The 16,688-nt window shown below is 44.9% G+C and overlaps 1 protein-coding gene across 1 annotated transcript in view; it reads left to right on the top strand.

Moving 5' to 3' along the window:
• ALDH1A3 (aldehyde dehydrogenase 1 family member A3) overlaps positions 1 to 2,793 on the top strand; it is a 74,594-nt gene extending 71,801 nt beyond the window's left edge. The window contains exon 13 of the mRNA XM_073618363.1: positions 2,618 to 2,793. Within this exon, the coding sequence (XP_073474464.1) occupies positions 2,618 to 2,690 (73 nt within the window). The 3' untranslated portion in view covers positions 2,691 to 2,793. The remainder of the gene's footprint in view (positions 1 to 2,617) is intronic.
• The last annotated feature ends 13,895 nt before the right edge of the window (positions 2,794 to 16,688 follow it).

Below are 16,688 nucleotides of genomic sequence, written 5' to 3'. Positions count from 1 at the left end.
ACATTATACATTTGTTTCTAACACCCTAGAGAATAAAATGGCGGTCATTGCAATACTTTCTGTCACACCGTATTTGCGCAGCGGTCTTACAACCGCACTTTTTTTGGAAAAAATACACTTTTTTGAATTAAAAAATAACAGAACAGTAAAGTTAGCCCAATTTTTTTTATATTGTGAAAGATAATGTTACGCCGAGTAAATTGATACCCAACATGTCACGCTTCAAAATTGCGCCCACTCGTGGAATGGCGACAAACTTTTACCCTTAAAAAACTCCATAGGCAACGTTTAAAAAATTCTACAGGTTGCATGTTTTGAGTTACAGAGGAAGTCTAGGGCTAGAATTATTGCTCTTGCTTTACCGATCACGGTAATACCTCACATGTGTGGTTTGAACACCGTTTTCATATGCGGGCGCTACTCACGTATGTGTTCGCTTCTGCAAGCGAGCTCGGCGGGACGGGGCGCGTTTAAAAAAATGTTTATTTTTTTTCTTTTACCTTTTTTTTTAATTTTTACATGCCGACGGCTCCGGAGTGCAGCGCCACCGATAAAAGTGATCTCGCAGCGAATCCACCGCAGAGACCACTTTTATCTGAAAGCGGACCGCCAGCCGAAGAAGAGGATACCGGGGTAATGGCAGCTAGCTGCTGCTATAACAACGATATTTCTCATTTACATTTTATGCATTTTTTCTGCCTTCCTATCCACTCTCTCTTAAAGTGATTGTAAAGCTTCGTTTTGTTTTTTGTTTTTTTTTAATAACATGTCATACTTACCTCCGCTGTGCTGTTCGTTTTGCACAGAATGCACAGAATGGCCCTGATCCTCAACTTCTGGGGTCCACCGGCGGAGCTGGTAGCTCCTCCCCGCATTGCATAACCCCCATAGGAGAAGCGTTCTCCCCGGGGGTTACCTTGCGGGTGCGCTCCCGAGTCCAGCATTTGCGTCCATAGACGCAGAATGCAGGACTCGGCCCCACCCCCCGTCATTGGATTTGATTGACAGCAGCGGGAGAAAATGGCTGCACTGCTATCAATCTATCCAATCAAGAGCAGAGACAACGGGCAGAGGGGAAGAGCGCGTCTCTGGCGTGGGAATTACGGGGCTCAGGTGAGTAAAATGGGGGGGGGGGGGCGGTCAGTGACAGAAGTTTTTTCACTTTAATGCATAGGATGCGTTGAGGTGAAAAAACACGAAGGTTTACAACCCCCTTTAAGCTGGAGGAAGGTATACATACACTGCAGCTGCGATGCTTTTCATGCCGGTGCGGTAAAAATGATCAACGCTTATGTGTTCACTGGGCAGCACCGCCTGCTGAATGCGACCCATTCAACTGAATGGGGCTGCCCACGGTTGTGGTGTGCTGGTGCAGGGGTTAAGGCATACCTCCCAACTGTCCCTGATTTCGAGGGACTGTCCCTGATTTGGAGCAATGTCCCTCTGTCCCTGTTGTGTTGGCACTTCCTGGTTTCCAGCCTAGGTCGGGTTCCACTGCCTCCTGTAATTGATACATCACGGCTATCCGAGGAGGCAGCGTGTTACTAAGCTGCAAGTTTGAGGTGCATGTGCGTGTACACAGCTTTTTTTTTTTTTTTTGCACCAGTGGCGGCCGGTGCTCCGTTTTTTGATTGCTTCTCTTCTCGGCCAATCGGGTCGACCTGCTTCCTGATTGGCCAGGAGGAGAAGCAGGAAGACAATAGGGAATATTAATTTGCTATTGTCACACAACTGGGTGGGCTCAGGGCGCAGTACTCTGCACCCCGAGCCCACCCTTTTTTTTTAAAGCCAATTAGAGCCTCCGGTAGGGTTGCCACCTGTCCAAGATTCACCTGGACAGTCCGGGTTTTGAATCAGGCGTCCGGGGTTTCCGTCCACCTGAAACCCGGACACATTATTCAGACAGGAATGTGGCTTGGAACAGGGCCTGACAGGAGGGTGAGCGGGCACTATTTGTGCCACATTACTATTCTCTCAGGAGAGCCCAAAGGTGTCCCAGGTCTGTTACAATCCTATAGTGCAGTGTTTCTCAACTCCAGTCCTCAAGGCGCCCCAACAGGTCATGTTTTCAGGATTTCCCTCAGATGAAACGGTTGTGGTAATTACTAAGGCAGTGAAAACTGATCAAATCACCCGTGCAAAATAATGGAAGGCCTGAAAACATGACCTGTTGGGGGTACTTAAGGACTGGAGTTGAGAAACACTGCTAAAAAAGAAAAAAAAAAAAAATGACGGCGCGCCTCTAAAGCTTTCAGGTTTGGCTGGAAGATAAAGTGGCAACCCTCTGGCTCTAATCATGTGCTTCTAAAAAAAAAAAAAAATACCCTATTGAAATCCATGCGTGTGACTCCCCCTGCATATAGATTAGGGGGCCGGGCGCCTGGATGGGGGGGGCCTCAGGTATGGACGGGCCGCCACTGTCTTGCACATGCACAAAAACAGAGGGCGCTATAGTGTACATCTAATAGAAGCTCAGCAATCCACTGCGCATGTGCAGAAGCGCCACTGGTCTCTGTCATCTTCACTGCATGGTTAAGGTAAACCCTTTTTCATATATCAGGCCAGCATTGGCTGTGTATATTATTCTGGCTCTCAGTAATGGCCGATCTCTTTGCAGGGGGGAATACGCCTTGGCGGAATACACAGAAGTAAAGACCGTCACCATTAAACTATCACAGAAGCAGCACTGAGGATAAGAAGAAGAGACTGGTGTGTTCAATTCCACCTTCAGCATCATCCAGGACCAGAACGGACTCTTTAATACTGAGGGATTCTTACTTTTTTATTTTTATTTTTTTTATTAAACCATAAACTATTACAGATCGTTCGTCTGTGGTAACTTGCCCCTGACTCCGAGAACCTGCAAGTCTCTCTTTTCATCTGCTCTTCATTACTGCTCTTAAGTGGGTGTAGATATTATAAACTGCATAGCTGTTCTTCCATCGACATTTAAATCCAAATAGGGAAAAAATCAATTGCTCTCAAGGATATATTCTCCACCGTTCATGTGAATACTGCATTATGGCCACAAGATGGCACTGAGGAGCACATTTATAGTGTATGAATGCGGCTCTATTACTAAAAGTATTGGGATATCTTCCTTTACACACACATTATTATTATTATTATTATACAGGATTTATTTAGCGCCAACAGTTTGCGCAGCGCTTTACAGCGTGAGGGCAGACAGTACACTTACAATACAGGAGGAATTAGAAGCACATGAACTTTAATGACATCCCAGTCTTAGTCCATAGGGTTCAATATTGAGTTGGCCCGCCCTTTGCAGCTATAACAGCTTCACCTCTTCTAGGAAGGCCGTCCACAAGGTTTAGGAGTGTGTCTATGGGAATGTTTGACCATTCTTCCAGAAGCGCATTTGTGAGGTCAGGCGCAGATGTGGATGAGAAGGCTTGGCTCGCAGTCTACAATCTAATAATTCATCCCAAAGGTCGGGATGAGGTCAGGACTCTGTGCAGGCCAGTCAAGTTCCTCCACCCCAAACTCGCTCACCCATGTCTTTATGGACCTTGCTTTGTGCACTGGTGCGCAGTCATGTTGGAACAGGAAGAGGCCATCTCCAAACTGTTCCCACAAAGTTGGGAACATGAAATTGTCCAAAATGTCTTGGTATGCTGACGCCTTAAGAGTTCCCTTCACTGGAACTAAAGGGCCAAGCCCAACCCCTGAAAAACAACCCCACACCATAATCCCCCCTCCACCAATGATTTGGACCAGTGCACGAAGCAAGGTCCATAAAGACATGGATAAGCGAGTTTGGGGTGGAGGAACTTGACTGACCTGCACAGAGTCCTGAGCTCAAACCCGATAGAACACCCTTGGGATGAATTCGAGTGGAGACTGCGAACCAGGCCTTCTCATCCAACATCTGCGCCTGACCTCACAAATGCGCTTCTGGAAGAATGATCAAACATTCCCATAGACACACTCCTAAACCTTGTGGACGGCCTTCCCAGAAGAGTTGAAGCTGTTATAGCTGCAAAGGGCGGGGCCAACTCAATATTGAACCCTACGGACTAAGAATGGGACGCCATTAAAGTTCATGTGCGTGTAAAGGCAGGCGTCCCAATACTTTTGGTAATATAGAGTATTTTCTATGATGGACAGTGCCATCTAGTGGCCATAATGCTGTATTTTCTGCACTCGCCTATTCAAATTGAAGAACATAGCCAGAGAACATTTGATTTATCTCCATTTGCACAGGACGAATTTACGTGGAGCCGTGATTGACGAACCGCTATGCAACTTTTTTTTTTTTTTTAAATATACCCCAAAGTGTCAGCTCAGTTATCATTTGAAATGTACTGATATTTATATTTTGCATTTTCTGATCTCTAAAGTGGAATTCTTAAGACCCCTTTCACACTGAAGGCATTTTTCAGGCGCTTCCCGTCCGAATATCGGTGCCAAAGCGCCGCTATAACATCGGTAAAGCGCTGCTAAAACTAGCGGCGCTTTAACGATACTGCCCCCCCCCCACCGCCCCCCAGTGTGAAAGAGCTCTATGGGAATGTCGCCGTATTTTATAAAATGTTTATCCCACAATATTTTTGTTAACTGCCTCAATACCTGAGGATTTCACTTTTTATTGCTTCCTCTTTTTCATTCATCATATGTACAATATTCACTTCTACAAATGTGCGCAAATTTTGTAAAACAAGCTTATTTTATAAGAATTAGGCTGGGCATACGCTGTAAGATTTCCCCTCGTTGGGCTGAACACGAGAAATGCAGTCGGGGGGAAAATAATTATGTGATCCCCTGCAGATTTTGTAAGTTTGCCCACTTACAAAGAAATGACCAATTCGGAAATATCCGAATTAACGAAAAACCCGTTTAACAAACTTTTCCGAATATTCGTAAATTCAACTATTCGAAAATTCGTAAATTCAAAAAAATTCGTCAGTTTGAAAAAAAAAACTGAAATTCGAAAAAAATCTGAAATTTGTAAATTCGAAAAAAAGTCAGAAATTCAGATATTCAAAAAAAAATCTGTAATAAATAAAAAAAAAAAAAAAAGAAAAAAGGAAATTCGTAAAAAATCGGAAATTCATAAAAAATCGGAAATTTGGAAATTCACAAATCTGAAAAAATAACTAACTAATAATAACTTAACTATTGCTAGCTATTAAATTATAGGTATTGGAATATCCTTTCAAATTTGGCTGTTAGTGAAGGTAACGAATACGAATTTATCCGAAATTACGAATTATCCAAGATAACGAATGCCGCATCTAAACAAATTGAACGTAAGGAATTAATAATAATAAATTACAATAATAATAATAAAAATATTTTATTATTATTATTTATTATTCATTTGTTCTGTTCCATTTGTTTAGATGCGGCATTCTTTATTTCGGATAATTCGTAACTTCAGAAAAATTCATATTCGTTCACTAACAGCCACATTTTGAAAGAAAATTCCAATACCTATAATTTAATTAGTTATTTCATATTTTTGTGTTTTCGAATTTCCGAATCTCCGATTTATTTAATTTTAATTTCCGAATTTCCGATTTTTTTTTTCAAATTTCCGAATTTCTGATTTTTTTTTTTAAATTTCCAAATTCAAAAAAAAAAAGACGATTCCCCCCCACTGGTTGGCACTATATACATTCTGTATAATAATAATAATAATAATAATAATGGTAACTGCATCAGGCTCCTTACAATTTCTCTTTATGAAAGAGAAGACCATCAAATATTGTTTTATATACAATTTTAATATCCCCTTTTTTTTTTTTTCCTTAGCGGCCTCTGATTTTCTCAATTGGAACTCTATTGCTATATTAATATCATAATTCATTTCCCAGAAATTATTGATGTTCAATGAGTTAGTGCTAGAGATTTTTAAAAAAAAAATGTTTTTTTTTTAAACTTGTATATGTTCCACCTCTGATAATATTATATATACATAAATGTTACTACTAATATGTAAATTCTGGGTACGGAATATTTTATGTTGTGATAAGATAAACTGTATTCTGCTTTTTTATGGACCAGTAAAAATTAAAAGATTATATATATGTATATTTATGAAATAGATGCAGTTAATCAAACAATATTTTTTTGTATTTTCTTAGTGCAAAATAAAGGATATGTACTGAACTTTACTGGCTTTTATTTGCTTCCCAACCATTTCATTCTTCTACACCTTAATTTCTATCTATAGGTATTTTATGTTATTTTGTTGTTAAGATAATCAATACTGCCTAGCTGACTTAAGGGCCCTTTCACACCGAAGAGTTTTACAAGCGCTTTTGTGTAAAAAAAAAAAAAAAAGAAAGCACCTGAAAAGCTCGAGGAAAATGCTTCCCTTTAAAATCAATGAATATTTTCACGGTGGGGCGGTGCATTTTGTGGAAGTGCAAAAATCCTGCTTGCAGAATCTTTGGAGCATGTTTGGGGAGCTAAAAAAAAGTGCACCAAAAATATGATGTTACGCCGAGTAAACAGATACCTAACAGGCTTTAAAATTGCGCACGCTTGTGGAATGGCGACACTACGATACTTAAAAATCTTGGGGAAGCTTTAAAAATTTTTTTACAGGCTACCAGTTTAGAATTACAAAGGAGGTCCAGCACTAGAATGATTGCTCTCGCTATAATGTTTGCGGTGATACCTCACACGTGTGGTGCAAACACCATTTACATCTGCTTACGCGACCTGCTTACGCTTCTGCCTCTGCGAGCGAGCACCCAGGGACGGAGACGCTTTAAAAAAAAAAGTCTATTTATTTTATTTTTACACAGTTTCTTTCATTATTTTTTTTTTTTTTTGTATCACTTTTATTGCTCTCACATGGAATGTAAACATTCCTTATGACAGCAATAGGCAGTATACAAACAATTCAGAAACCGCACTACTGCTATTACTGTGTTCAAAAATAAAAGTGATGTGTGCAAAGCAGCAACTTAACCATGTGACATTGCCACAGCAAATATAATTGCAGAAAAAACAAAGCCGCGTTACGCAAAAAATATTCAACCAAATAAAATAACAAATAATGTCCACGTGAAAAAACATCAAACAAATATAAAATAACAAAAAAAGTCCACGTGAATCAGTGAGTGAAGAAATCTCCTTATAGTGTCATCAAGGGGTCCAACACCATCAGTGAACAAAGCTCCTCCAGAGGAAACCTCCACCTCTGAGAGTAGGGGCGCTTACCAGATCCTATTGACCCTCCATCTCTAGAGAAGTCAAACAAGCAGTAGTCATTGCCATCTATGGGACATTGCAGACACAGGTACTCATATAAAAAATGGTTGCCACTGTTTATCTCCTGACCAACCTCGCCAGATACCGTGGATCGCAGTATATGTGAGAAAGGAAGCTCCAATAGTGAAAAAATCGTCAAATGATTTATTAAAATTATTAAAACTGCACTTGCATAGGTCAATGTAAAACACAGCAAACTGTAATGCCCCGTACACACGGTCGGATTTTCCGATGGAAAATGTCCGATCGGAGCGTGTTGTCGGAAATTCCAACCGTGTGTGGGCTCCATCGGACATTTTCCATCGGATTTTCCCGACACACAAAGTTTGAGAGCAGGATATAAAATTTTCCGACAACAAAATCCTTTGTCGGAAATTCCGATCGTGTGTACACAAATCCGACGGACAAAGTGCCACGCATGCTCAGAATAAATAAAGAGATGAAAGCTATTGGCCACTGCCCCGTTTATAGTCCCGACGTACGTGTTTTACGTCACCGCGTTCAGAAGGATCGGATTTTCCGACAACTTTGTGTGACCGTGTGTATGCAAGACAAGTTTGAGCCAACATCCGTCGGAAAAAATCCATGGATTTTGTTGTCGGAATGTCCGAACAAAGTCCGACCGTGTGTACGGGGCATAAGTCTTTCCTGGCAAAAGCACGCGCTTCCAGGATCGATGATGTCAGCATGCAGCACCACCCTACATGTTTCGTCATAAATGACATCTTCTGGGGCAAAGATGAAACATGTAGGGCGGTGCTGCATGCTGACGCCATCACGTCCATACAGATCCCTGAAGCGCGGGCTGATTGCTTTGTTACTGATGGTGTTGGACCCCTTGATGACACTATAAGGAGATTTCTTCATTCACTTATTCACGTGGACTTTTTTTTTTATCTTTGGTTGAATATTTTTTGCATAGGTGTGGCTTTGTTCTTTCAGCAATAGGCAGTAAAAGGTAATCTTTATGAAGAGATCTGGGGTCTATTAGAATATCTATTAGGCTCTGCCCATGGCAGCATCTAATCACACCAAGATTGGTGTGATGGCGCTGTTTACATCCAGGGGAAACCGGAAGTGACGAAAATGCTCACCACTTCCAGTCTCCTAGCCCAAATAGGTGATCAGAGAGGTTCCGGTCTCCTATCACCTCTATTGTAAGCCGGCGCAACAGATGCCGGGCTCCCTGCCAGAGGTGCCTGTGAAAGCAATCCAGTGGCTAATTAGCCGCTAGGATTGGCTTTTACTTTGTAGAGCTTTGCCGGCTCTAAAAAACAATACTGGTGTTATGGCTGACAGCTGCATCCATAACCCTGGCATAACCACTTGCTGTCAATCATGTATTTGTACTTGATTTGGTGGCAAGTGATTTTCATTGCTGTCTGTGCCCCCCAGTAGGGAGATTTACCCTCTCTACTTGTCCTGTTTACCGTTACTACCAAAAGAAAAAGAAAATACCAAATTTCGGGTTGTCAGAACCAGAACAGGAAGAGAGGGGAAATCTTCCAACAAGGACACTAAGTCTGGTGACGACCATGGATTTCCTCACTTTGCAGGGATTTCCTCTCACTTCCTGTTTTGGCTATGGGACAGGAAGCGAAGGGAAATCTCCCTAATGGGACACAGAGGGCAAAAAGGACCTGACAGGGGTTATAACTCTCCCTTAGTCTGTGCAAAATGAAAAGTTTTGCCCATAGATCTACTTAACCCCTTGAAGCTGGCACCTCCCGGCCCTTTAAGGGGTTTAGGATGGTGGGATGCGGGGTTTATGATCATGTGACTGCCGTGATTGGCTGCCTCGGCAGTCACATTACCTGTTTTCTGTTAGCCATCGGTAACTGCCCGGGAGCGCGTACTCTCGGCACACTGTATTTGCGCAGCGGTCTTTCAAACGCAATTATTGTGGAAAAAATACACTTAAATGAAATAAAAAAAAAAAAAATCAATGAAGTGTAAGTTCCCTTTACAGAAAAATCTGTAAGGTGAACTTACACAGGATCCCCCCCCCCCCCCCAGTCCCACTGACCTGCAGTCCCGTTCTGAGCCCCGGTATACCCGCTTTACGGCTCCAGGGCTTAGAAATCCCCGGAGCTTAATCTCCTAAATGTACCCCACCAGGAGGGATGTTTAGGAGCATTCTAATTGGTCCGCGCCGTCACATGGGCGTCGTCGACCAATCAGACCCCGTATAGCCCGTCCTCTCAGCGGGGAAGAAGACGCATGTATGCCGAGTGGATTTCTAAGCCCTGAGGCAGCTATACCGGGGCTCAGAACAGGAGATCGACACGCTGCAGGTCAGCGGGACTGAGGGGGGTCCTGTGAAACCTTCTTCAGATTTTTCTGTAAAGGTGAACTTACACTTTATTGTTTTTTTTTTTTTTTTTTAATTTAATTAAAGTGTATTTTTTCCACAATAATTGCGTTTGAAAGACCGCTGCGCAAATACAGTGTGCAACTGCTATTTTATTCTCTAGGGTCACTGCTAGAAAAAATTATATATATATAATGTTTGGGGGTTCTAAGTAATTTTCTAGCAAAAAATACTGATTTTTACTTGTAAACAAAGAAGACGGCGAAAAGATGGGTTCGCTTTAAGAGCATATTAGCCAGTGCATCCCATTGGGTAATAAATTTAAAAGAGCGAACAAATGTCCTGGATGGCTTAACTCCAATGTAAAAATGCATATAAAAGCAACAGAGAAGGCCTTCAGAAGAAAAACAAGGTTGAGGGAACATCATCAACATTAAGACTATAGAAAGAATGCAACAAGAAATGTAAGGGTGCAATTAGGGCGGCTAAGATAGAACGCGAAAGACACATAGTGAAGGAGAGCAAAAAAATCCCAAGAAATTCTTTAAGTATGTAAACAGTGAAAAAGGGAGGACAGCCATATTGGCCCCATAAAGAATGAGGAAGGACATCTGGTTACAAAGGATGGGGAGATGGCGAAGGTATTGAATTTATTCTTCTCCTCAGTCTTCATGAGGGAATTGGGGGGCTTCAGTAACCAAAACTGCAGTGTTTATCCTCATGACACAACACAGGAAGCACCTCCATGGTTAACAGAGGACAGAATTAAAATTAGACTTGAGAAACTTAACATTAAATCACCGGGACCAGATGGCTTGCATCCGAGGGTACTTAGGGAACTCAGTCAAGTGATTGCCAGACCGTTGTTCCTAATTTTTACTGACAGTCTACTGACTGGAATGGTACCAGAGGATTGGAGAAAAGCTACTGTAGCACCGATATTTTAAAAGGTCCCAAAATACATCCCTGGGAATTACAGACCAGTTAGCCTAACATCAATAGTATGCAAGCTCTTGGAGGGGATGATAAGGGACTATATACAAGATTTTAGTAATGAGAACGGTATCATTAGGAGTAATCAGCATGGATTCATGAAGAATTGTTCTTGCCAAACCAATCTATTAACCTTCTATGAGGAGGGGAGTTGCCATCTAGATAAAGGAAGGCCCGTAGACGTGGTGTATCTGGATTTTGCAAAATCATTTGACACAGTTCCCCATAAACATTTACTGTACAAAATAAGGTCCGTTGGCATGGACCATAGGGTGAGTACATGGATTGAAATCTGGCTACAAGGGCGAGTTCAGAGGGTGGTGATAAATGGGGAGTACTCAGAATGGTCAGGGGTTCTGTGCTGGGACCAATCCTATTTAAAGCGGGATTCCGTCCCTGAAAAAAAAAAAAATAAAAGTCAGCAGCTACTAACACTGTAGCTGCTGACTTTAAATAAGTACTTACCTGTCCTGGGTGCCCGCGATGTCGGCTGCCCGAGGCCGACCCGTCCCTCGGCTCTTGGGTCCCGGCACCGCCATCCTAAGTAAGGGAAACAGGCAGTGGGGCCTTGCGGCTTCACTGCCAGTTTCCTACTGCGCACGCGCAAGCGGTGCGGCGCGCTGTGAATGGCTCCGTGGTGTTCTGGGAACACACACGGTTCCCAGAAGGCAATGGGGCCGCTCACCAAGGAGCAGAACATGCCGCGGAATAGGAAGAGGCAGATTACGAAGACTGCCTAGCAACAAGGGTTTAGGTAAGTTTACATTTTTTTTTTTTTCAAATGTTTTTTTTTAATTTTTTTTTTTTAGGATTTTTGGTGAATTTTTTTTTTTTCAGGGTGGCCCTCCACTTTAATTTGTTCATAAACGACCTGGAGGATGGGATAAACAGTTCAATCTCTGTATTTGCGGACGATACTAAGCTAAGCAGGGCAATAACTTCTCCGCAGGATGTGGAAACCTTGCAAGAAGATCTGAACAAATTAATGGGGTGTGCAACTACATGGCAGGTTTATTGTGGAAAAATGTAAAATAATGCATTTGGGTTGCAAAAATATAAATGCAATCTATACACTGGGGGGAGAACCTCTGGGGGAATCTAGGATGGAAAAGGACCTGGGGGTCCTAGTAGATGATAGGCTCAGCAATGGCATGCAATGCAAAGCTGCTGCTAACAAAGCAAACAGAATATTGGCATTAAAAAGGGGATCAACTCCAGAGATAAAATGATAATTCTCCCACTCTACAAGACTCTGGTCCGGCCGCACCTAGAGTATGCTGTCCAGTTCTGGGCACCAGTCCTCAGGAAGGATGTACTGGAAATGGAGCGAGTACAAAGAAGGGCAACAAAGCTAATAAAGGGTCTGGAGGATCTTAGTTATGAGGAAAGGTTGCGAGCTCTGAACTTATTCTCTCTGGAGAAGAGACGCTTGAGAGGGGATATGATTTCAATTCATAAATACCGTACTGGTGACCCCACAATAGGGATAAAACTTTTCCACGGAAGGAAGTTTAACAAGACTCGTGGCCACTCATTAAAATTAGAAGAAAAGAGGTTTAACCTTAAACTACGTAGAGGGTTCTTTACTGTAAGAGGGGCAAGGATGTGGAATCCCCTTCCACAGGCGGTGGTCTCAGCGGGGAGCATCGATAGTTTCAAAAAACTATTAGATGAGCACCTGAACGACCGCAACATACAGGGATACTGACACATAATCACACACATAGGTTGGACTTGATGGACTTGTGTCTTTTTTCAACCTCATCTACTATGTAACTATGTAACAACAAACGTCAGAAAAAGATCTTAAAGTGGTTAAAAGTCCTGCCTCCCCATTGAAATGAATGGAAAAGACATCAAAAGCCCTGCAAAAAAGCATTAAAAATGCACCCGTGGTTGTGTTTTTTGGAGTCCTTTCTTCACAGGTGCAAAAGGCACTAAAAAAATATGTTTTTGCAATGGAGCAGTGTGAAAGCAGCCTAAGTGAGGGTGATTTGTAAGGCCAGGTTCAAACTGGTGCGCTGCAGTATGGTTTATCCGTGGTTTTCATGTTTTTTAGGTCTCAGCACACTGGCCGTTTTTTCAGCTGCTTCTAGAGGTATCAGACGTTTTTGCACTGCATGGTAGCCTGTGTCCATGCACGCATACGCTTTTATTAGCGATTAGAGGCAGAGAGAAAAAAGCTCGCTACCAGCACGTCCAGGAGAAGTGGCATTTTGTCAGAAAAGACGTTTGACGCTAGTAAACGCATGTTAACCCTAGGTGCGTTTAGCACTTGAGCGTTAAATTATTTAATTGGCCAGAATAAATGATTATTCTGTCCAATGAAATGAATGATCGCTCAAGTGCTTGATGCTTGTAAATGCATCTAAACACGATACACACTTTTACAAGCATCGGGTATTTTTTCTGCACGCTGCATCTTTGGCAGTGCCGGCCCAAGACATTGTGCTGCCTGGTACCAAGAATGAAATGCTGCCCCCCCAAAAAAAAAATCACGCCCACCAAAATGCCTCCACGTCCATTATTTTATATGATGATAACTAAAGTAGACCTGTCATGGCTCTATACATGTATATAGAGGACCTGTCGGGGGGGGGGGCTGCAGAGTGGTCAGGGGGGCCAAAGAGTAGTCAGAGGGGCAGTGGGATGGACAGAGGGACCGTGGGATGGACAGAGGGACAGTGGGATGGACAGGGGGACAGTGGGATGGACAGGGGGACAGCGGGATGGACAGAGGGACAGTGGGATGGACAGAGGGACAGTGGGATGGACAGAGGGACAGTGGGATGGACAGAGGGACAGTGGGATGGACAGGGGGACAGCGGGATGGACAGAGGGACAGTGGGATGGACAGAGGGACAGTGGGATGGACAGGGGGACAGCGGGATGGACAGAGGGACAGTGGGATGGATAGGGGGACCGTGGGATGGACAGGAGGACAGTGGGATGCAAAGGAGAACAAGGGGGATGGACAGAGGGACAGTGGGATGGCTAGGGAGACAGTGGGATGCACAGAGGGACAGTGGGATGAACAGAGGGACAATGGGATGGATCGGGGAACAGTGAGATGGATAGGGGGACAGTGGGATGAACAGAGGGACAGTGGGATGAACAGAGGGACAATGGGATGGACAGAGAGACAGTGGGATGGACAGGGAGATAATGGGATGGACAGTGGGATGGACAGAGGGACAGTGGGATGGAAAGAGGGACAGTGGGATGGACAGAGGGATGGATAGGAGGACAGTGGGATGGACTGAGGGACAGTGGGATGGACAGTGGGATGGATAGGGGGACAGTGGGATGGACTGAGGGACAGTGGGATGGACAGTGGGATGGACAGGGGGACAATGGGATGGATAGGGGGACAGTGGGATGGACAGGGGGACAATGGGATGGATAGGGGGACAGTGGGATGGACAGGGGGACAATGGGATGGATAGGGGGACAGTGGGATGGATAAGGGGACAGTGGGATGGACAGAGGGACAGTGGGATGGACAGAGGGACAGTGGGATGGACAGGGGGACAATGGGATGGATAGGGGGACAGTGGGATGGACAGAGGGACAGTGGGATGGACAGGGGGACAATGGGATGGATAGGGGGACAGTGGGATGGACAGGGGGACAGTGGGATGGATAAGGGGACAGTGGGATGGACAGAGGGACAGTGGGATAGACAGGGGGACAGTGGTGCTCAGTGATGGACTGTACATACTTCTCTCCTGCTGTCCCATTCTGTAAGCTGCGGGTTGCACTTGCTCCCTGTACAATGGCTGCTCCCCCCCCCCCCCCCCGGAGCAACCTACAGTGAGATGGATAGGGGGACAGTGGGATGAACAGAGGGACAGTGGGATGAACAGAGGGACAATGGGATGGACAGAGAGACAGTGGGATGGACAGGGAGATAATGGGATGGACAGTGGGATGGACAGAGGGACAGTGGGATGGAAAGAGGGACAGTGGGATGGACAGAGGGATGGATAGGAGGACAGTGGGATGGACTGAGGGACAGTGGGATGGACAGTGGGATGGATAGGGGGACAGTGGGATGGACTGAGGGACAGTGGGATGGACAGTGGGATGGACAGGGGGACAATGGGATGGATAGGGGGACAGTGGGATGGACAGGGGGACAATGGGATGGATAGGGGGACAGTGGGATGGACAGGGGGACAATGGGATGGATAGGGGGACAGTGGGATGGATAAGGGGACAGTGGGATGGACAGAGGGACAGTGGGATGGACAGAGGGACAGTGGGATGGACAGGGGGACAATGGGATGGATAGGGGGACAGTGGGATGGACAGAGGGACAGTGGGATGGACAGGGGGACAATGGGATGGATAGGGGGACAGTGGGATGGACAGGGGGACAGTGGGATGGATAAGGGGACAGTGGGATGGACAGAGGGACAGTGGGATAGACAGGGGGACAGTGGTGCTCAGTGATGGACTGTACATACTTCTCTCCTGCTGTCCCATTCTGTAAGCTGCGGGTTGCACTTGCTCCCTGTACAATGGCTGCTCCCCCCCCCCCCCGGAGCAACCTGATAGTTGTCTATAGGACTGTGGCTAAGACCCAGGGTAAAGCACACTAAAACCGTGGATATACCAGCCAAACCGCGACGTGCCAGTGTGTACCCGGCCTAACCTTGGAATTGAGACGCCCACCAAGAGGTGTGCTAGTGACGCCCATTATCGGATCCACCGGGAGGGTCGGAAGGTCCTTTGAGGGGACCCCAACCATGGGCATCGCTAGTGCACCTCTTTTTTGGGTGCTTCTGGTTCCAGAGCTGCAAATTTTACTTTAAAATGGAACTAAAAATAAAACTTTTCTTCTCATTTTGGATTTTAGGGGCCACGCTGATATACAGTACATAGAGGTCACTGACCGGGGTCACCCCATATACAGTACATAGAGGTCACCCCATATACAGTACATACAGGTCACTGATTGGGGTCACCCCATATACAGTACATAGAGGTCACCCCATATACAGTACATAGAGGTCACCCCATATACAGAACATAGAGGTCACCCCATATACAGTACATAGAGGTCACCCCATATACAGAACATAGAGGTCACCCCATATACAGTACATACAGGTCACTGATTGGGGTCACCCCATATACAGTACATAGAGGTCACCCCATATACAGTACATAGAGGTCACCCCATATACAGTACATAGAGGTCACCCCATATACAGAACATAGAGGTCACCCCATATACAGTACATAGAGGTCACTGACTGGGGTCACCCCATATACAGAACATAGAGGTCACCCCATATACACTACATAGAGGTCACCCCATATACAGAACATAGAGGTCACTGACTGGGGTCACCCCGTATACAGTACATAGAGGTCACCCCATATACACTACATAGAGGTCACCCCATATACAGAACATAGAGGTCACTGACTGGGGTCACCCCATATACAGTACATAGAGGTCACCCCATATACACTACATAGAGGTCACCCCATATACAGAACATAGAGGTCACTGACTGGGGTCACCCCGTATACAGTACATAGAGGTCACCCCATATACACTACATAGAGGTCACCCCATATACAGAACATAGAGGTCACTGACTGGGGTCACCCCGTATACAGTACATAGAGGTCACCCCATATACACTACATAGAGGTCACTGACTGGGGTCACCCCATATACACTACATAGAGGTCACTGACTGGGGTCACCCCATATACACTACATAGAGGTCACTGACTGGGGTCACCCCATATACACTACATAGAGGTCACTGACTGGGGTCACCCCATATACACTACATAGAGGTCACTGACTGGGGTCACCCCATATACAGTACATAGAGGTCACTGATTGGGGTCACCCCATATACAGTACATAGAGGTCACTGATTGGGGTCACCCTGTATACAGTACATAGAGGTCACCCCATATACAGTACATACAGGTCACTGACTGGGGTCACCCCTCAGACTGCTCTGTACTCTAGGTGAGGAGAGTTGGGTGTGTTGCCATGACAACCCCTCAGTCAGAGCTGGCGGCGGGTGAGAAGAGGGTGACCCGGCTGTGCCCGGGCTCCATTGATTATTATTATGATGGGTTCTCGCCGCCCTGTGAGGAAGGGCCC

The sequence above is a fragment of the Aquarana catesbeiana genome, linkage group LG03, assembly GCF_042186555.1.
Source record: "Aquarana catesbeiana isolate 2022-GZ linkage group LG03, ASM4218655v1, whole genome shotgun sequence".
NCBI lineage: Eukaryota > Metazoa > Chordata > Amphibia > Anura > Ranidae > Aquarana > Aquarana catesbeiana.
This window is presented reverse-complemented; position numbering and strand designations above follow the sequence as displayed.